Source organism: Pseudorca crassidens, chromosome 4, assembly GCF_039906515.1.
Source record: "Pseudorca crassidens isolate mPseCra1 chromosome 4, mPseCra1.hap1, whole genome shotgun sequence".
NCBI classification, from domain to species: domain Eukaryota; kingdom Metazoa; phylum Chordata; class Mammalia; order Artiodactyla; family Delphinidae; genus Pseudorca; species Pseudorca crassidens.
Window position 1 is genome coordinate 85,362,502 of NC_090299.1, and position 22,341 is coordinate 85,384,842.

At 35.6% G+C, this 22,341-nt stretch overlaps 1 protein-coding gene across 3 annotated transcripts in view; it reads right to left on the bottom strand.

The window, feature by feature from the left end:
• Positions 1-22,341, bottom strand: part of UBA6 (ubiquitin like modifier activating enzyme 6) — an 80,097-nt gene that overhangs the window by 30,880 nt on the left and 26,876 nt on the right. For all 3 annotated transcript variants that reach the window (XM_067736176.1, XM_067736178.1, XM_067736177.1), the window contains 7 exons: positions 13,896-13,976; positions 11,526-11,648; positions 9,606-9,729; positions 6,086-6,189; positions 4,491-4,553; positions 3,479-3,555; positions 2,927-2,993 (listed from right to left, as the gene is read on the bottom strand). In XM_067736176.1, the coding sequence (XP_067592277.1) occupies positions 2,927-2,993; positions 3,479-3,555; positions 4,491-4,553; positions 6,086-6,189; positions 9,606-9,729; positions 11,526-11,648; positions 13,896-13,976 (639 nt within the window). The remainder of the gene's footprint in view (positions 1-2,926; positions 2,994-3,478; positions 3,556-4,490; positions 4,554-6,085; positions 6,190-9,605; positions 9,730-11,525; positions 11,649-13,895; positions 13,977-22,341) is intronic.

Here is a 22,341-nt window from a genome sequence, read left to right on the forward strand (position 1 = left end):
ATCTCTTCATGAGCTCTGGCTTCTCTTTCTCTTCCTATTCTTTCAACATCAGTAACTAGAATCTTAACCTAGGATTCAAGTAGGGCTCAATTAATCTCTTGAAATTCTATGTAAAATGTACATTTAGAGGAAGAAGAAAGGCTTTTATTACATTATCAAAGATATCTATGATACAAAAAGAAGTTACTATTTACTCACATTCCACCCACTCCATTTCAATTTTCTATATCTCACTATTTTACAACTATTTAGCACTAAACTCAACTCAGATTACAATTTCATTTAAGATGTGGCATTTCTGAATGCAGAGATATTGGTGGTACTGATAATATTAAAAACAATGACAAGAATGCTAATAGAAGCAGGTAATTTGATTGAGCATCTATTTTGAGTTGTATATTATTAGTCCACATGTAATCTTCAAAATAATCCTAGGAAATATAATTTCTATCATACAAATTAGAAAACTGAGACTTTGAAAGATTAAGTAATTTACTCAAGATTTTACTGCTAGTAAGTGGTCAAACCAGGATCTGAACCCAAAAAGTCCAACTCTCTAGCTCTATTCTTACCATTAGGTTACACTATCTTTCAAGATTTTATATTTTTTAATAAACAAACATCCAAATCTGGGGAGTTTTTCATCACCCTAGGATAATGACTAAGGCCTATATCTGAATTTCTGCACACGGTCTCCAAAAGATGATACATATCCACAAGAAGAGAAATAAACCAGTGGCAGGGCTTCAGTATTACTAAGAAACAGAAAATATGAACTTCAAATTGCCTGTAAATAGAAAAACAAACACCAAACCCCAAATGAACTATTTCTGGACTTCATATTGCTGCAAGCCTGAACAGAGAGCAGGAAGCGTGTAACCACAGAAAAGAGAATGAAAGGCCTAATGTGACAAAGCACAGTCAAAATCATCCTGAGAAAACAGAAGGCCCATACTAAGTGCAAAAAATACTGAACATGTATGAAGTCTGGCAGATCTCAGCAGTGGCTATGGTGAAAGAACTTCCCTGGGGAGAATGATGTAAATAGAAAGGGGGAGATATCCCTTGACAGAGAAGGCTAAAAAAGGAAGTAAGAGAGGAAGTTAAGTAGGATTTGGCAGAAAGCAAAGAGATCCACAAGATATATCAACACGTATCCACCAAAAAAATTTTTTTAGTTAAAAAAAAAATCACCTATTAAAGAAACTCCTTTTCAGGAAGAGAAGAGGAAGAGGGGCTCTAGAAATAGAAATCTGAAAAAGCACCAAAAACCCTTACCCTGTCCAAAAGCATATACAGAAAAATCAGTTTACCAAACAAAGCAGATGTAAAAAGGAGACAGAAAATTAGAATCAAAACATTTCAGTACTGAAAATTTCTCCCCCAAACTAATTACAAGGCAGAGTAAATTTGACTGAGTTAATTATATATCAACAAACACTTGGAGATGTGGAAAACCCCACCTTGAATCAGAAATTTAATAACTAAGAACTCCAATGATCCATTCCACCTTCCCCAAAGGGGAAAAATAAATAAATAAAAGAAAATATGAATCTATGAATCAAAATGGGCTCATGGTATACCTGGAAAAATTGACTGAATGATCAACCTTGAGTTATAACTTGGTAAAACTATTCGATTTCACAGATGACAAATTACACAGAAGAAAAAAATATACAGGGCCCCAAGGCAAAAAGACCAGATTATTTATAAAAAGTAAGAAAAGTAAGCCGACATCATATTTCTCAACTACAAGATACAAAGCAAGATATCAAGGAAGAAAGTTAACAGCCTTGAATTTTACTTTCAGCCAGGCTCCTTTCAAGAATAAAGGTTACAGAAAAATTTGAAATGTGTTAAGAACTCAGGGAATACGGTTAATTCTAAGCTCCTTCTGAGAAATGCACCAGTGACTAAACCTGATTTCAAGTCTTACTATAAAGCTACAGTAATCAAAATAGGATGGTACTAGCAAAAGGATAGAAACAACCAATGGAAGATAATATTGGGTTCAGAAAGAGTCCTACACATATGTGGTCAATAAATTTCTGACAAAGATGCCAAAAAAACTGAATAAAGAAAAAACTGTCTTTTCAATAAATGGGCTAGAATTACTGGATATTCATACACAAAAAAATGAACCTTGATCTATGCCTGGCAAGATAGAAAAAAACAAATTAATAAAAGTACAGGGCTTCCCTGGTGGCGCAGTGGTTGAGAGTCCGCCTGCTGATGCAGGGGACACGGGTTCGTGCCCCGGTGCGGGAGGATGCCACATGCCGCGGGGCGGCTGGGCCCATGAGCCACGGCTGCTGAGCCTGTGCGTCCGGAGCCTGTGCTCCGCAACGGGAGAGGCCACAGTGGTGAGAGGCCCGCGTACAGCAAAAAAAAAAAAAAAAAAGTACAAAACTGTACACAGTGAGTTCAAAATGTATAGTCATGTACACGAACTATACTTTGTATGATATAGAAAAATAAACTCACAAAACAATAAACCTTCTAGAAGAAAATACAGGGGAAAAGCTTTATGATTTTGAGTTAAAAAAGGGCACACACCATAAAAAAGAAAAACTGATAAACTGAACTTCAGCAAAATTAAAAACCTGTGCTCCTCAAAAGACACTGTATTGATAGTAAAATGAAAATACAACCCACAGACTGGAAGAAAATATCTGTAACATGTGTGTCTGATAAAGGACTAATTTCCAGATTATATAAAGAATGCTCTCAATTAATAAGAAGAAAACAACCTAATTAAAAATCAGGCAAAGATTTGCAAAACTGAATTAGAAGAATGTCAAGTAACTTGCTTACTGTCACAGAGTCAATAAGTAGCAATACTGGAATTTGCAGGATAAGAGAACAGTAATATATAGAAGATTTACATGTTACATAATTTTTGATGGCCATAACTTTGAATATTCACCTGCTCTTCCAAGGTTTCACTTATAGATGTTGCTAGTTTCAACAGCTCTTCTGAATCTTGTTGGCATCTAGGATTCAAAATAAAACACCCCAATTTCAATGTTCTCAGTTGCTATGAACAGTAGGTCATATTCAAAACTGAAATTTAAGAAATATGTTGAAAACCTGTGGATTACAAAGTGCTTACTGATTTTAAGGTAACTGGTTTATAAATAGATTACTTCAAAATTACATCAAAATCATGCTCACCTAAGAACAGTATATAATGTTTAGTTTTAAATATACATGGCAAAAACTTTTTGCAACAATACCAGGAGGTAAAAAATTCTATAGTGGATTCATAATTTAATAATTCTCAGATTTTTTATTTTAAAAAGTTATAGCTTTTGAGGACTTCAAAATAGGAAAATTCTTATTTAGTATAACTCCATTTTTATAAATTGATCTCTCCACTCCTACCAGGAAAAAGACCAGGTCAGAAGTGTTTATACAGTTTGGTGTATCTAGTGGTATTACAATTAAAAAAAAAGTTATTTCAAACAAAGAACATTACCCAGTATTTGGCTTGCGACTATAGTTCTCCTGAAACTGGTCCAAGGCAAGCATGGCTGAGTGAATCTCTAAAGGTGCCTATTTAGAACATTAAAAATTGGTCAATATTTATTGAGTGTGTAATATGTGTCAGGCACTGTGCTAATGCTTTTAAGACATTATTTAATTTAATCATTATAACAAATGTATTAGCTTATTACTATTATTATCTTTATATAACAGATAAGGAAGCTGAGACTTGACTTCAAGGTCATAAAGATATATTTAAACAAAGATCTAAGGTTTTTTCCCCTCTCCCGTTGCGGAGCACAGGCTCCGGACGCGCAGGCTCAGCGGCCATGGCTCACGGGCCCAGCTGCTCCGCGGCATGCGGGATCTTCCCGGACCGGGGTACGAACACGCATCCCCTGCATCGGCAGGTGGACTCTCAACCACTGCGCCACCAGGGAAGTCCAAGATCTAAGTTTTAAGCCCAGGCTCTATGACTAGTTTTTATTAGGTTATCCATATGAAACAAAGTATTACCAACTGAACAAAGGAAACAAAATGTCTGTACAAGAGCACCGAATTCTTTTTCTTTATTAACATTTACAAATTTGGGAACTGTTAATATCGAATATAATTCTTTACTTATCATAAATACATTCACTGCTACAAAACTGATCCAGTGATTTAAAAAAAACAGAATAAATGCTTCCAAAGTTTTTATGGAAGAACTATGTATTATATAAAACTCTACATGGTTCAGAAAATTTTTAATATGATCACCTTTGCATAAATTAATGAAACCACCTTTATACTATCAAACCTGGTATATCATTATAAAAGTAAACCTTTTTCCTATTATTTTAACATTTCCATTATATAAATTCCTATTTTTAATCCTTTGGCATCAGCTCTAGATACATGAATACAACTTTTATTTTTAAAAAATCTGACAGTCTGACAGAAATCTTCATAATCCCTTACCAATCCCCACCCGCCTTTCTCAAACCTGCAAAGCATTTATTTACCTCAGGTTTGCTAAAATCCGCAATAAGGCACTTTGGATGTTTTATCTGCTTCTCTAATGGTTCCTAACAGAAAAAAACAAAACAAACAACAGAAAAAAATCCACTATTACTTCGGAGCTAGCACATGACTACTTGACAAACTACACAGAGCACTAAAAGAAATGGCTCCCTCCCAAAGGTCTGAAATAAATAAGGTTGGGCTAATATGTTTTAACTGAAATATAAAACAGCTACCATTCACTGGTTACCCCTTTTCGTATTATCACACTTTATTTTTTTAATGTTACATGCAACTAGATAACCTGCTCCAAATAGTAAATTTGGGAAGAATTGGTACAAACATTTGTAATACTTGAAAAAATCTATAATCTTAGTCAAAGAGCTACCACATTTTTTTGATACCAAGTTATCAGGACTCGTTATGCCTGACATAACTTGAATAAATACCCAGTTAAAATTTTCTGTGTGGAGCAAAGAACACACCAAGGCCAAAAAACCCAACCAACACTCCACCACCACCTCTGCCCCCCAAAAAAAACAAACCCAATCTGAAATTTACTTGAGGCATAATTAAAAATTGGGGTAAATGGCAAGAGGAAGTAATGCACAAATCTTCCTACAGCAGATTTGACTAGCTGTAGCATTTTAATCTGTTTAGCTCTAACTTTGGCTTGAACAAAACCTTGTAGAGGACTTTAGTTAATAATTGTTCTGGAAAAGAAAAGGCAGTCAAGTTAAAACCTTGAGAACTTGCAAGAAAAAACAGAGACTTATTAGACAGCTTATGCTGAGAAGTGGCCTAAGGATTTAAGCAGCAAGAGGCTCGCTGGTTCCTTGATACAAGTAGCTTCTACATTCTCTCTATACGGATACTTACCTTTCCTTCCAATGCCAGTTTATGGGAATTATTTAACATTTCTAACATATTACACTATTTCTTTTTTTTTTTTTCTTTTGCGGTACGCAGGCCTCTCACTGTTGTGGCCTCTCCCGTTGTGGAGCACAGGCTCCAGACGCGCAGGCTCAGCAGCCATGGCTCACGGGCCCAGCCGCTCCACGGCATGTGGGATCCTCCTGGACCGGGGCATGAACCCGCGTCTCCTGCATTGGCAGGCAGACTCTCAACCACTGCGCCACCAGGGAAACCCCTACACTATTTCTTGAAATCCAAAACATTAAAAATTTAAAAACCTGGATTAACAAATATGATAAATAAAAGAAATATTCCTTTTACTTCAAAAATGTAAATAACTGAGTAATAAAACAGAACATATACTGAATCAATGCTTATTAAATCTTTCAAATACATATTAATTATATCTTTTGTCTTAGGAAGTAATTATAAGAAGTATAATCAACTCTTTGATGATTCACAAAGGAGTAGTTCCTTTGTGAACTATATAGATGGGTATTGTAGCTGTAAATTTTTTTGCTGCTATCAGTTTATTTCCATAGATTGATTCCATTTTCCTGAAAGTGGGTACAAATTAAAAAACAAAATCTGTTCAGCCTTTGAATTACTTTTATTGCTTTTTTTCTCCCTGCCATTCTTCTGTAAAGAAACATTTTTTTAATCAGAAAAAAAAAATACTTACAAAGCAGAATGTTTTAGGAGTCTTAACTTGAACAGCTATCCCTCCATGTAAATAAGGTTCCAGTTCTCTAGTATCACCAATGCTAAAAGAAAATGGTGATACCACTAAAAGGAGGAAAAAAGAAAACCATTACCTACTGATATAAGTATTTAAATTTGAAGGTTTATCATCATAAAGATGTTAATTTTTCATAGTTTACAAAATTAAGATCTCAGTATAAATCATTTTATTTGGTGGTGGGTGGAAGTGTGGGGAGCTAGACAGATTATTTTTCCCATACAAATATAAGGACTTAAGCAAAAATGGCCAAGAAAACTTGGAAGGAAAAAAAAGGAATGAGAGGTGCTTATTATTAGATATTAAAATACTTTATAAAGACTCAATAATTAATATACTGATACTTTTTATATATATAATTCATAATAATTAAAACAGTATGATACTGGCTCATGAATAGACAGGCAGACAAACAGAATAGATTATTCAGTAACAGACCCACAAGGGACACAATTAAGGTGGTACCTCAAACCAGCAAAGAAAAGATACTCAATAAATCTTTCGGAAAAAAAGCCATCTGGGAAAGTATTCCAAATGGATAAAAGTTTTAAATATCAAAAACGATGACAAAAAAATTATTAGATAAGAGCATAGGAGAAAAATTTCTTTAAAACTTTGCAGTAAGGAAGCTTTTCCTAATTATGACTCAAAAGAAAAAAATTGAAAGCTTTGACATCATATACACATAGAGCCATCACAAGCAAAGTCAAATGCCAAACTAGAAAAAAATTTTTGCAACTCATATTAAAAAAAAAAACTCAGCAAACATGCCCTATATATTAGGAGTTCTGGGGAAAAATAACAACTCAGTGAGAAAGTGGGCAAAGGACAGATGATTCACATTAAAGGAAAAAGAAATAGCTCTAAAACTTAAGATACTTAATCTCATTCATAAAATGTAAAATGCAAATCAAATTTATACTATACCACTTTCAATCATACAGGAGACTATTCTACAATTACTGATGTGAAAAGACCATCTAGATGTTTAATTTAATGAAAAGGCAAAGGGTAGCTCTAGTCATAATATGTTACCTTGCATGTAAAAATGCATAAGGAAACCTGGAAGGGCACACAATAAACTAAGAATAATGGACAGGTAAGAATGAGTGGGAGCCATAGGTGGGCAATAAAGTTTTCACTATAAACATTTGCCTTCTTTTTTTTTTTTAATTAATTAATTAATTTATTTTTGGCTGCACTGGGTCTTCATTGTGCATGGGCTTTCTCTAGTTGCGGTGAGTGGGTCTACTCTTCATTGCGGTGCATGGGATTCTCACTGCGGTGGCTTGCCTTGTTGCGGAGCACGGGCTCCAGGTGTGCAGGCTTCACTAGTTGTGGCATGCGGGCTCAGTAGTTGTGGCTCGCGGGCTCTAGAGTGCAGGCTCAGCAGTTGTGGTGCATGGGCTTAGTTGCTCCGTGGCATGTGGTATCCTCCCGGATAAGGGATCGAACCCGTGTCCCCTGCATTGGCAGGCGGATCCGTAACCACTGTGCCACCAGGGAAGTCCCCCTTCTATTGTTTTTGAACGATTTGCTTATTCACAAAATTAAATTAAATAAATAAGGTTTATATATTAAGTAGACAGAAAAGGTCAGCAGAGTAAACATCAAACTTAGCTGCTGTTACTTCTGGAGTAGAGGGGAGGTCTGAACTAGAACTCATTTTTAACTCTACCTAAACATAAATACATATATATATCTAGAATAAGCATATATTGTTTTAGCTATTTAAAAATGTTTTTCAAATAACAGAAAATTACTTTAGAGCAGTAAGTACCAACTAATAAATGTTAAGAAAAAAAAAAGTTTCATAAACTGCTACTCTATTCAAATATTCTCTCTCTGCCCAAAGAATTTTTGGTACAAAATGTGGGTTTTATTTTCATTCCTTGATATCCAGTGGCTTCTCCTGTTAATATATACATATAGCCTCAAGATGCAGATCCAGCACCACAATCCACCATTGCATGGCCCCAACACAACAAAGGATAATCCTAAATAGTTAGTTGAGTCAATTTTATGCAAAAACAGATAAAAATTCTTTAATATCAGTGATCTCAATCTATATTTTACATACTTAGATACAGTCTGGGAAACATAATCCAACAGTTTTGTTACCAAAGATTTTTTTTTTAAAATATTTATTTATTTGGTTGCGCCGGGTCTTAGTTGCAGCAGGTGGGCTCCTTAGTTGTGACTCGTGGACTCCCTAGTTGTGGCATGCAAACTTTTAGTTGCGGCATGCATGTGGGATCTAGTTCCCTGACCAGGGATCGAACCCTGGCCCCCTGCACTGGGAGCAGAGTCTCAACCATTGTGCCACCAGGGAAGTCCCCAAAGATTCTCAAATATAGATCCAAAGTTGTTTTGGTATAAAGAGTTCGTAACAGGGACTGATTTTTTTTTTTTCTCTCTCCTAAGGATCCATCTTGTAGTCATTAAAAGAAAAATAAAAGTAATCCATTTACTAGTCTATACACTAATCACATAATTATACTTTTAGATGCCCTAAAGATAAAACTGAATCACTCTCAACTGAACAGGTGTAAACACTGCTGTCTCTGAGTTACAAGACATCTAGCAATGTCTTTAACTCTTTTAAATATGGCTGGAGGAAAATCACAAACTACGCAGACTAACGCTGCTATAAATTCATTATTTTCAACTTCAAATGGATCCTAAATGAAGCCTGATGATTTTTCGATTTTTTAAAATGTTTATTCTCCTCAAATCTCTGGCCTTACCACCTTACCTCTCCTTTGGGTCATGATTTCATCTCAGTCCACTGACAAAACAGATTCCTACAGCTTCCTGCCAATAAATCCACAAATCTGCCTGCAGTAACATCCATTCATCCCTTTATCCAAGCCACGGGACAAAAACATATATCTTCACTTGAATACTTCACTGTCACCTCACCCAACAAGCGTAGACTGTACTCATTATCTCTCTCCAAAACCTGCTCCTCTTCTTGCACTCCCTAATGTGTAAATAAATAAGGTGCCAGAATCTTCGCTCACCTACCATAAAGTTTTCTCTTAAATGTCTTAAGACTCTTGCTATCTCAACTCCCACTGTCACCCTGCTATATTATATCTTTAAGTTCCTTGAATTCTATCTTGCTTCTTACTGTTTGTCTCTGCACAGAATATTCTTTTCATCATCTTCGTAAGCCAATGCAATCAATTTTAATCAAGATACCCTGTCACCACTGCTGCTGTACCAAAAGTGAGTAGGTTTCCTTGCTAAGGTTAGAGTTCCCAGAACGCCTTTTCTCTCTTTATACCATCACTGCTGAATGTTAGTATCCCCTCACTTGGATTAAATGTCTTGAGGCCAAGAATTGGATCATGGCTGTCTGAGCTAATGGTGTGTTCTTGACACTGAGTATAGTGTCTGAACTGTAAACATGCTGAATAATGGATAAGTATAAATGAATTAATAAAACACATAAACTTACCAGTTATTTGTTGTGTAGATCCATTTAAGCCTGTCATTCCATTAATTTCTCGAAATGTTAGGAATTGTCCTGTTTCAAGTTTGTGAGGATGATTTTCAAGGCAAGTGACAATGCCAGGATTAGCCTAGAAATAAGAGTAATATACTAAAAAACAAGTCCATGTATTCCTTTTTTGTACAAATTCCAAATCTCACACAAAAAGGAACATATTATCATAAAATTCTCAAAATAACCAAAATTCCAAGCCATTCTTCTCCTTCCATATTAAAAGCAATGCTTTAAAGAATTGTAACAAAATAGTGACTTATCATTTTATTATGTGATTTTCAAACTTATTTTATTATGAATGTTTAAAATATAATTTCTATGTTTGGGGGAAACAGATTCCACAAGGGAGTTCAAATATTTCACAGATGCAAAGATTCTTGTGATTTATAAAAACATTCAAAGTGACTGAATGGTAAGTTTCAAAGTCATTAATGACAGACTCTGTACATAAAAGATGAGTCTAACTTTGAAGATCAAAGAAATGTAAGAACAGAGGATGGAAATTTAAAGCCAGGAAAGTGGTAGTTTAAAGCTTATCCAACATTTAAAGCAAAGAAATATTATGTATCCCTGCTTATCAAGATAAAAACAGGAAGGAATTGGTTTAACTCATCTAAAAGGTGGATGAGATAGGTCAGACACCAGGAAATTTCCTAACTGCATATAATCCATCACATTGTTTGAATAATGTGATAATTTAATTTACATAAAACCTAATGGAATTATAATTCTCTCTTTCATAAGTGTGTAGATTCTAAAAATTCTCTTGCTGTTTAAGGGTTTGAGAAATACAATTATGATCACAAACATGTAGATAAAATTAATGTAATGTGGGTTTACTAATATCTCAACAAGAATAGAATTCATAAGGACTTTAAGGAGAAATAATTTACAGATAAGTTAAATGGGAACATTCATGATATTTGTCTAATTTTTTATGATAACCTTCATATTTCCTGCACTATTCAATAAAAGACAATATCAGTGCAATACAAGATCCCTTGGAGCTTATTCTAACTCTATAATATTCTTAGGGACAAACTAACAATAACTAGAGAAGGTAAAAGGCTGAACAATAACCATTCTGTAAGCAAAGAGATACACAAAATGACTTTTCAATGAATTTTTTCTTAAAAAGGGGTGAGAAAGGCAACATTACACTGGCTTTAAAAAGAAAACATAAAGATAAAATCACAAATACTATTCAGTCAAAGTATATTATCATTTCCTTATGTTTGGTTTCTTTTGAGCTTTAATGTAAATTGATCATTAAGAGTGCAAATAAAGTTAATGATTTAGGCTAAACTACAGAAAGAGTAGTAAAAATGGATTATAATAATTTCTCCAATTCTTTCAGGGAATAAAAAATTAAGCTTGCATGATATTAAGAGAACATGGTTAGAAAATTCAGAGTTTTTGATTTGAAGGTTAATTAACTCTTAAACTTTTCTCATCCTCCAAATAATGTTTTAGAAATATAACAAATTAGAAAAGCTTTTGTTTATGATGACTTAAGTGTTCATCTTCCTGGAGTCAGAGTGTTGGGCCAAGTGACTTATGACATACTTAGTACATCTATGATCTGACACAATCAACAGTTCAGTAAACACTGACTCACAATTCATGTCCCATAGGAACATGACAGAAAACAAAATTAAAATTAATGACATAAGCAAATGTTCATCAATTGTTAAAAAATGTTAGATGGAATCCAGAATACTCTCTCTTAATATTCTAACTTCAATTTTAAACAAATAAAAAATACTGCATATTACAATATTTTGCTAATATCACCTTTTAAAAAATAGTTTTCACATCAACTTAAAAAAATCAATCATATACATATACAATAATATATGTATATAATCATACTTGCGTTATATTTGAAATGAAAATCTCTTTTGGTTCCTCTCCTGTTGTATCTAAAACTTCAAATTCGTCACCGAAATCACAAAACAACCGTGACCAAATTCCATGTATATCTGCACTGATGAACTGTGAAATGAAGAAACAAGTTCAAGCTTATACATTTATATAAAGAAAAAAAAACCCTCAACTATCTTAGGCCTTTTGGTGACAATTTTATTTATAATTAAGCATATTATTTGAGGTATAAAGTGACCACAAATATGATAATTTGTTTGTAAATTGGTTTTGGAATCAAGGATTTTGATATTTCGGACTGGATATCTAGTGTTAACAAAATTAGAAGCAACATCAGCACACCATCATTGTACATTCTATAATTTTTAAATAACAAAACTTCGTGCCTTGCCCTAAAAATCAAGCACAGAATATGAGAAAGATAACTTGGTTTGACGGTCTAGCAGTGAATTCTTACCTTTCATTTTAGAAAAGAAGAATGGAGTGTCCATTGACCAAAAGCGGTAGAGTTGAAGGAAAATAAAACAGCTAAAAACTCAGAGTGGCGTCAACAGGAAAGGGGCTGAGGTACTAACAGTGCACATTGAAATTATGAAAGGTAAGAATCAGATTCTTAAACACAATCATAAATGTTTTATTGAAAGTGATTTTTATAACATTCTCCAGTCTAAGAAAATGTAAAGAAATTATTTTTGTGCTCAGTTTTAGACATACTGATAATAAAGAAAAAGTCTTAACCTGTAACACATATGATCCTGTATAAGGTGATATTTTTCTAACAAAAACTAAAGCCAATCATATTTGGGCATAAGAACGTAGCCCATTAAAATAATTTATACCACCTATTATATGAGGTAGTGAAATACCTAACAGAAGACTACCTCCTACTTGATCATGCACTGCCTTTACTATCAAAATAGGTACCTACAGCACTTTTTATGAGACATAAAACTGAGAAGAAATTTATAGGCTTTTTTTTTAAGTTTAAAAGCTGCAAACTCAAGGACAATTTCTTTCTTTGCAAAACAACTTTAAAGTATGAATATACGCATCAATCACATAAAGATTTTACTTTACAACCTTGTGTAATTATTTTGTAAAACTTTTTTTTTTTTTTTTGCGGTACGCAGTCCTCTCACTGCTGTGGCCTCTCCCGTTGCGGAGCACAGGCTCCGGACGCGCAGGCCCAGCGGCCATGGCTCACGGGCCCAGCCGCTCTGCGACACGTGGGATCCTCCCGGACCGGGACACGAACCCGTGTCCCCTGCATCGGCAGGCGGACTCCCAACCACCGCGCCACCAGGGAAGCCCTATTTTGTAAAACTTTTGTGTTCTGTTCTAAGTTTACTGACTACTCTGTCTTATTCATCTACTTAATTTAATTTGTAAAACAACACAAATGTTATACAGAGTATAAATATGCTATGTAAGTATCACAATCCAAAGATTTTCAGCACATCTATTTTATACAGTATGATGATAGTTTAGTGCCTGTCTCAAAGGAACAAACAGCATTTTCCTTTTGCCAAAGGAACAAAGGACCCCACGAAGGAGGTGGAGTTAGTAATATGTATGCAGTTGTAGGGGATGAATTATGATTTTTCCCATCTAGACCTCTTTCCATTCTTCTCAATGTCATCACTACTTAACAATACCTAATTACTCTGAACAAAAATCTAGGAGTCATTCTTTATCATTCTTTCCTTCACAACTCTTATTCATCCATTCTCAATCCCATTAGTCTGTTTTTACAAAAGATACCTCGAATTCAATGACTTCTCACACTCTCTATTCCCATCAAGGCACAAGTATCTCTCACTTGGACTACTTACTGCATTAGCCCCTAACTGGTCTAGCCACCGCTACTCTACTGTTACAATTCAACAGTTCTCCTTCTTTTTGGTTTCACGATCCCTTCACATTCTTAAAAATTACTGATGACCCAATTAGATTTTATTTATGTGGGTTATACCTACTGATATTTACTGTGTTAGAAAGTAAAACCAAGAAACACTTAAAAGACAAGAACACACACACATTCAATTAGCTGTCAGAGCAATATCACCACATATCAAGTAGACTTTGTAAACTCTATTGCACCCCATAAGAGAATCAGAGTGAAAAAAGCAAATAACATTTCAGTAATATTATAATAGTTTGACTTTGCAGACCCTATGAAAGGGTCTCAGGGACCCTCAGTGTCCTTGGACCACACTTCAAAAACCAAAATTAAAAAGTATTATTGATTGTCCTCATGTAAAAAGTTTCTTATATAACTCACTGAAAAGCTATAAATTCTAATACTGAAAGTGCTTTTCCTTTGGTAAACTATGTGTCATTATTAAGTGATACTATTACCTTTACTGGAGGGCACTGAGAACGGCAAAAGTCATTGATCTTCTTCTGCAATGATAGTTTGATCTCAGTCAATACTACACACTGTTGAGAAGAATACAAGAATTAAAGATTAAAAAATAAACAATTATTTTGGTAATGTACAACTTCTAAATCAGAAGCATTTCAGTTTGCACTATGCTAAAAATACCTTGTTTCCTTGGTAAAAAATACTATCGTATTGTACTCCATTTTAAGGTCAATACCTTCAGAGGTACAGAGTAGCAAAAGTAAAAGTAACATATACAGCCATCTCTAGGTAACTGCAGGGGATTGGTTCTAGAACTCCCTATGGATACCAAAATCTGCAGATACTCAAGTCCCTTACATAAAATATCATAGTATATACAGGACAAAACCTGCCCACACTAAATTCAATTATCATTATCATCACAATTAGAAGCAAACCTTAATATCCTATGTGGCATTTACACAACCCAAATGGTTGGAGGTTTTTTTTTTGGTTTTTTTTTTTTCCGGTACGTGGGCCTCTCACTGTTGTGGCCTCTCCCGTTGCGGAGCACAGGCTCCGGACGTGCAGGCTCAGCGGCCATGGCTCACGGGCCCAGCCGCTCAGCGGTATGTGGGATCCTCCCAGACCGGGGCACGAACCCATGTCCCCTGCATTGGCAGGCGGACTCTCAACCACTGCGCCACTAGGGAAGCCCCTTGGAGATTTTATTTTACCTGTTACTGCCATGGAGATGCTTAGTCATCAAAATATTAATTAAATGCTATCTTAAAACAACTACATTTTCAAAGAGATACATTAGTTGGCTGAGCTTTCTTTTACTTTTACTTCAGAGATTCAACAGATTCACAATATTACAACTTTTATTTATGACAGTGCCACCAAGTTCTATTATTTAAGATAGCAAATTATAATTTTCAATGCTTACTTTAATTTTTTATCATCACCCTGTGAGATAAGTAGAGAAGGTTTTAAAATTAGATTTTATCATAGCTAACTTAAACTCATAAAGGTCAAATATTTTCTTAGGGTCATTTATCTATCAAGTGGCAAAAGCAGGTTGACACGCTCAGTCCAGAGCTTTCCTTACTGCTGGTTTCCATGAAATGGATAACTCAGTTTCACTACAAATAACCAGGTATGGATTTAGTTTATCTAGCTTAGAATAGGGTGTGATTCCTACAGAGCGGTAATCCTCCATGGATCTCTTACTGTTTATATATCTCTCACTGGGTATGCCACGAATGCAAGGCTCTGACCATTCTTTACGTGGGCTGTTTCTCAGGATTGTATTTGCCTTGTGCAAACTTGAGAAATGAGGTAATGTCTCCCTCTGGGACAAAGAGCAAGCTTGTTCACTGCTTGCTATAAAACAGCAAGTTCCCCAAGCTCAATGTTCCTTTCCTCTAAAGGAACCCACTACATGTGCAGGCATCCGCTGAGCCCTCTGCACTGCACAGGTGGGATTTGGAGGAATGCAGGAGGAAACAAGGCAAATATCATGCTCACACATTTACCATGCTCTAAGTAATAAAGTCCTTAGTCTCTGATCCAGGAATCTCATGTTTTCTGCCAGCATCCATGAAACTGTAACAGGCTAACTTACTGGCTTGCAATTAGGGTAAAATCAAATCCTATTAGACCCAGTACATACTGAGTCTAATTTGTGTTTCATCAATGCTAGAAAATTCTCAACCATAATTTGAATATGCCTTTTTCTAGAAGTCCAATCTCACGAATTAGACCTTTTTATTCAAGCTCTCATTTCTTTTAATTTCTCTTTAGTATATTCTCTTATTACTGTGAGCTGTAGTTTTTATTTTTAGATTTAATTCTATTTATTTATTTATTTTGGCTGCATTGGGTCTTCGTTGCTGTGCGTGGGCTTTCTCTAGCTGTGGCAAGCAGAGGTCACTCTTTGTTGCTGTATGCAGGCTTCTCATTGTGGTAGCTTCTCTTCTTGCAGAGCACGGGCTCTAGGCGTGGGGGCTTCAGTAGTTGCAGCACGCGGGCTCAGCAGTTGTGGCACATGGGCTCTAGAGCACAGGCTCAGTAATTGTGGTGCACGGGCTTAGATACTCTGCAGCATGTGGGATCTTCCCGGACCAGGGCTCAAACCCCTGTCCCCTGCACTGGAAGGTGGATTCTTATCCACTGCACCACCAGGGAAGTCCCTGTGGTTTCACGAATCTCCTCAGCTCTATCTTTAGATTTATTAATTCTTATTCCAGTTGTATCTATCCACTGTTTAATATATTCATTGTTTTAATTTTTAGGACTATATTTTTCATTTCTAAAAGTTCTATTTGGTTATATCTGCCTGATTGCTTTCAATAGTGTCTTATTTTCCTGTTGTATATTTAATCCCTTCTTGTAAGATTTAGTCTGTTTGAACATCTATATTTTATAGTCCCTATCCAATAATTCTATTGTCTGAAATTCTTGGAGGTTTAATTCTATTGTTTGTTATATCCACTGACTCTTGATCATGCTGAACTGCTTTTTCCTGTCTTATTATTTTGTATTATGAACACCACCTCATAGGAGCTTTACATATTAGAATATACTGTGGCCTGGTTGAGGGTATATGCCTCTAGATCTTCTGTTTCTGTCTGGCATTCCAGCATATCACCAGCTTAGTACTACGCTTTGTGTGTGTGTGTGTGTGTGTGTGTGTGTGTGTGTGTGTGTGTGTGTGTGTGTGTGTGTGTGTGAAGATATTTATTGTGTACAAGATAGTTTACTGTCTTTTTCAAATTCTAAACCCTGTATAATTCATTCACTCATTAGGCTAAAAGAGGCCTTAAGAAGTTATTCAATATAATCTCCTGGATGCAGGCAAGTCTACATGATAATGTGCATAGAATTAAAATCAAGACTTAAAATCTTTAAAATCACAAGGCAACTTCACAGCTTTCTCAATCACACTTGTTTCAAGACATAACAATCATCTCAAATATGTTATACACAAAAAATTACTGATCGGACATTCACAAAATATGCTTTGAATGAAAATAACATAGCAACAATTCACTCAGAGACACCTATATGGCAAAAACTATACCATAATACAAATCAGAAATAAGAGTTTAGGGTGAAAATTTGAAAAAGGTACAAATTTAAGGGCTGATAACCTAACTTTTCTTAAACTTACTGCTCTCTGTCTCCAAAGTTGTACTATATCAATGACAGTCTTCCACAGTGCCTCTTCTCTATAAAAGGTGAATATACCAAAACCAGTCCAACTGGGTAGTCATAGATTGTAACTAATGCAAGTCAGTTTTGTAAGGTGTATTTGATATTCCATCTACATAACCAGGAACTGTCTTAAATAATAACCATCCTATATTTAACCACAACCATAAATCTCATTCTGAATCAACCGAAGAAAATGCCCCAAAATTCTGATTTAATTCTATTTGAAAACCAATTCATTTCCATATAAACCATTTTTTAAAAAAGCTGGAATAACATTCTGAATTATTCATAATCCTGGGAAATCATTAACTTGGGCAGTGGTTGGAAACAGCATAAAAGAAATTATCAACCAACTTCTCTCACCCCTTATGTAAGAAAGAAATGTTACTTTAATAGTTAAGAAGGCAATGAATTGGCTGACAAGGGCCCATGGTCTATGGATGAATCTAGAGATGGAATTAGGGAATGGGACACCAACTTGTGTTGAGATGTAGAATCTTCAATATTTACCAAATCTTTTCTTGCTGGCTTGTCTTTCTTTTTTTCTCTCTGGTGAAACTATAAATTCTGAACTACCAATGCTCAATTTCTGTGACATTTCCACCACTGACACTGGAAAAAGCTTTGTTTTACAAAAAAATACACAAAGTACATTTTTCTGAGAAGCAGATGAACAGCTGGGGTATTCTGTGGATTTTTTTTTTTACCACAGCTGCTAACAGCCATTTGCTTAACTCTGCAACAAAAGCAACTTGAAAGAAAGACGTTTCCACAGTTTAAGGAAAAGAGCCAGACCAAAAAGGATAAGGGAAGCTGATGGAGAAAACTGTAACTTCCAAATGGTGAGGTCCTTAGGTTAATGATGCACTAGACTTACAGTCACACATTAGAGTTCACTCAGTATGACAAACACTAGGTCCATCCACCTCACTACAAACAACTCAATTTCGTTTCTTTTTATGGCTGAGTAATATTCCATTGTATGTATGTGCCACGTCTTTATCCATTCATCTGTTGAGGGACACTTAGGGTGCTTCCATGTCCTGGATAGTGTAAATAGAGCTGCAATGAACACTGTGGTACATGACCCTTTTTGAACTATGGTTTTCTCAGGGTATACGCCCAGTAGTGGGACTGCTGGCTCATATGGTAGTTCTATTTTTAGTTTTTTAAGGAACCTCCATACTGTTCTCCATAGTGGCTGTATCAATTTATATTCCCACCAACAGTGCAAGAGGGTTCCCTTTTCTCCACACCCTCTCCAACATTTAATGTCTGTAGATTTTTTTGATGATGGCCATTCTCACCAGTGTGAGGTGATAGCTCATTGTACTTTTGATTTGCATTTCTCTAATGATTAGTAATGTTGAGCATCCTTTCATGTGTTTGTTGGCAATCTGTATATCTTTGCAGAAATATCTATTTAGGTCTTCTGCCCATTTTGGGATAGGGTTGTTTTTTTGATATTGAGCTGCATGAGCTGCTTGTATATTTTGGAGATTAATCCTTTGTCAGTTGCTTTATTTGCAAATATTTTCTCCCATTCTGAGAGTTGTCTTTTCGTCTTATGTTTTCCTTTGCTGTGCAAAAGCTTTTAAGTTCCATTAGGTCCCATTTGTTTATTTTTGTTTTTATTTCCATTTCTCAAAGAGGTGGGGTCAAAAAGGATCTTGCTGTGACTTACATCATAGAGTGTTCTGCGTATGTTTTCCTCTAAGAATTTTATAGTGTCTGGCCTTATATTTAGGTCTTTAATCCATTTTGAACTTATTTTTGTGTATGATGTTAGGAACTGTTCTAATTTCATTCTTCTATATGCAGCTGTCTAGTATTCCCAGCACCACTTATTGAAGAGGTTGTCTTTTCTCCACTGTATATTCTTGCCTCCTTTATCAAAGATAAGGTGACCATATGTGCATAGATTTACCTCTAGGCTTTCTATCTTGTTCCATTGATCTATATTTCTGTTATTGGCCAGTACCATACTGCCTTGATTACTGTACCTTTGTAGTATAGTCTGAGGTCAGGGAAACTAATTCCTCCAGCTCCGTTTTTATTTCTCAAGACTGCTTTGGCTATTCGGGGTCTTTTGTGTTTCCATACAAATTGTGAAATTTTTTTGTTCTAGTTCTATGAAAAATGCCAGTGGTAGTTTGATAGGGATTGCACTGAATGTGTAGATTGCTTTGGGAAGTAGTCATTTTCACAATGTTGATTCTTCCAATCCAAGAACATGGTATATCTCTCCATCTGTTTGTATCATTTTTAATTTCTTTCATCAGTGTCTTATAATTTTCTGCATACAGGTCTTTTGTCTCCTTAGGTAGGTTTATTCCTGGTATTTTATTCTTTTCGTTGCAATGGTGAATGGGAGTGTTTCCTTAATTTCTCTTTCAGATTTTTCATCATTAGCGTATAGGAATGCAAGAGATTTCTGTGCATTAATTTTGTATCCTGCTACTTTACCAAATTCATTGATTAGCTCTAGTAGTTTTCTGGTAGCATCTTTAGGATTCTCTATGTATAGTATCATGTCATATGCAAACAGTGACAGTTTTACTTCTTTTCCGATTTGGATTCCTGTTATTTCTTTTTCTTCTCTGATAGCTGTGGCTAAAATTTCCAAAACTAAGTTGAATAACTGGTGCGAGTGGGCAACCTTTTCTTGTTCCTGATCTTAGTGGAAATGGTTCCAGTGTTTCACCATTGAGATCAATGTTGGCTGTGGGTTTGTCCTACATGGTCTTTATTATGTTGAGGTAGGTTCCCTCTATGCCCACTTTCTGGAGAGGTTTTTTTTTTTTTTTTTTTTTTCCTGGAGAGTTTTTATCATAAATGCATGTTGAACTTTGTTGAAAGCTTTTCCTCCATCTATTTTTTTCTTTTTTTTTTTTTTTTGCGATACGCAGGCTTCTCACTGTTGTGGCCTCTCCCGTTGTGGAGCAACAGGCTCCGGACACGCAGGCTCAGCGGCCATGGCTCATGGGCCCAGCCGCTCCACGGCATGTGGGATCCTCCCGGACCGGGACACCGTGTCCCCTGCATTGGCAGGCGGACTCTCAACCACTGCGCCACCAGGGAAGCCCTCTCCATCTATTGAGATGATCATATGGTTTTTCTCCTTCAATTTGTTAATATGGTTTATCACATTGATTGATTTGCATATATTGAAGAATCCTTGCATTCCTGGGATAAACCCCACTTGATCATCGTGTATGATCCTTTTAATGTTCTGCTGGATTCTTTTTGCTAGTATTTTTTGAGGATTTTTGCACCTATGTTCATCGGTGATAATGGCCTATAGTTTTCTTCTTTTGTGACATCTTTGTCTGGTTTTGGAATCAGGGTGATGGTAGCCTCAAAGAATGAGTTTGGGAGTGTTCCTCCCTGTGCTATATTTTGGAAGAGTTTGAGAAGGATAGGTATTAGCTCGTCTCTAAATGTTTGATAGAATTCACCTGTGAAGCCATCTGGTCCTGAACTTTTGTTTGTTGGAAAAATTTTAATCACAATTTCATTTTCAGGGCTTGTGATTAGATTGTTTATATTTTCTATTTCTTCCTGGTTCAGTCACGGAAGGTTGTTACTTTTGTAAGAATTTTTCCTTTTTCCAGGTTGTCCATTTTATTGGCATATAATGGCTTGTAGTAATCTCTCATGATCCTTTGTATTTCTTCAGTGTCAGTTGATACTTCTCCTTTTCATTTCTAATTCTATTGATTTGAGTCTTCTCCCTTTTTTTCTTGATGAGTTTGGCTAACAGTTTATCAATTTTATTTATCTTCTCAAATAACCAGCTCTTTGTTTTACTGATCTTTGCTATTGTTTTCTTCACTTCTTTTTCATTTCTTTTTGGATCTGATCTTTATGATTTCTTTCCTTCTGCTAACTTTGGGTTTTTTTCTTCTTCTTCCTCTAATTGCTTTAGGTGTAAGGTTAGGCTGTTTGAGATTTTTCTTGTTTCTTGAGGTAGGATTGTATTGCCATAAACTTCCCCTTAGAACTGCTTTTGTTCCATCCCATAGGTTTTGGGTCGTCGTCACTTGGTTATTTAGTAGCATACTGTTTAGCCTCCTCACGTGTTTGTATTTTTTAGTTTTTTTTTTCCTGTAATTGATATCTAGTCTCATGCCATTGTGGTCCGAAAAGACATTTGATACAATTTCAATATTCTTAAATTTACCAAGGCTTGATTTGTGACCCAAGATATGGTCTATCCTGGAGAATGTTCCATGAGCACTTGAGAAGTGTATTCTGTTGTTTTTGGATGGAATTTCCAATAAATATTAGGTCTATCTTCTTTAATGTATCATTTAAAGCTTGTGTTTCCTTATTTATTTTCATTTTGGATGATCTGTCCATTGGTGAAAGTGGGGTATAAATATCCCCTACTATGATTGTGTTACTGTTGATTTCCCCTTTCACAGCTGTTAGCATTTGGCTTATGTATTGAGGTGCTCCTATGCTGGGCGCATAAATATTTACAATTCTTATATCTTCTTGGATTGACCCCTTGATCATTATGTAGTGTCCTTCTTTGTCTCTTGTAATAGTCTTATTTTCAAGTCTATTTTGTGGATATGAGGATTGCTACTCAGCTTTCTTTTGATTTCCATTTGCATGGAATATCTTTTTCCATCCCCTCACTTTCAGTCTGTATGTGTTCCTAGGTCTGAAGTGGGTCCCTGGTAGTCAGCATATTGTTTTTGTATCCATTCAGCCAGTCTATATCTTTTGGTTGGAGCATTTAATCCATTTACATTTAAGGTAGTTATCAATATGTTCCTACTGCCATTTTCTTAATTGTTCTGTGTTTGTTATTGTAGGTCTTTTCCTTCTCTTGTGTTTCCTGCCTAGAGACTTTCCTTTAGCATTTGTTGTAAAGCTGGTTTGGTTTGCTGTATTCTCTTACCTTTTGCTTCTCTATAAAGGTTTTAATTTTTCTGTTGAAACTGAATGAGATCCTTGCTGGGTAGAGTAATCTTGGTTGTAGGTTTTTCTCCTTCATCACTTTAAATATGTCCTGCCACTCCCTTCTGGCTTGCAGAGTTTCTGCTGAAAGATCAGCTGTTAACCTTATGGGGATTCCCTTCTATGTTATTTGTTGCTTTTCCCTTGCTGCTTTTAATATTTTTTCTTTGTACCTAATTTCTGATAGTTTGATTAATATGTGTCTCGGTGTGTTTCTCTTTGGGTTTATCCTGTATGGGACTCTCTGAGGTTCCTGGACTTGACTATTTC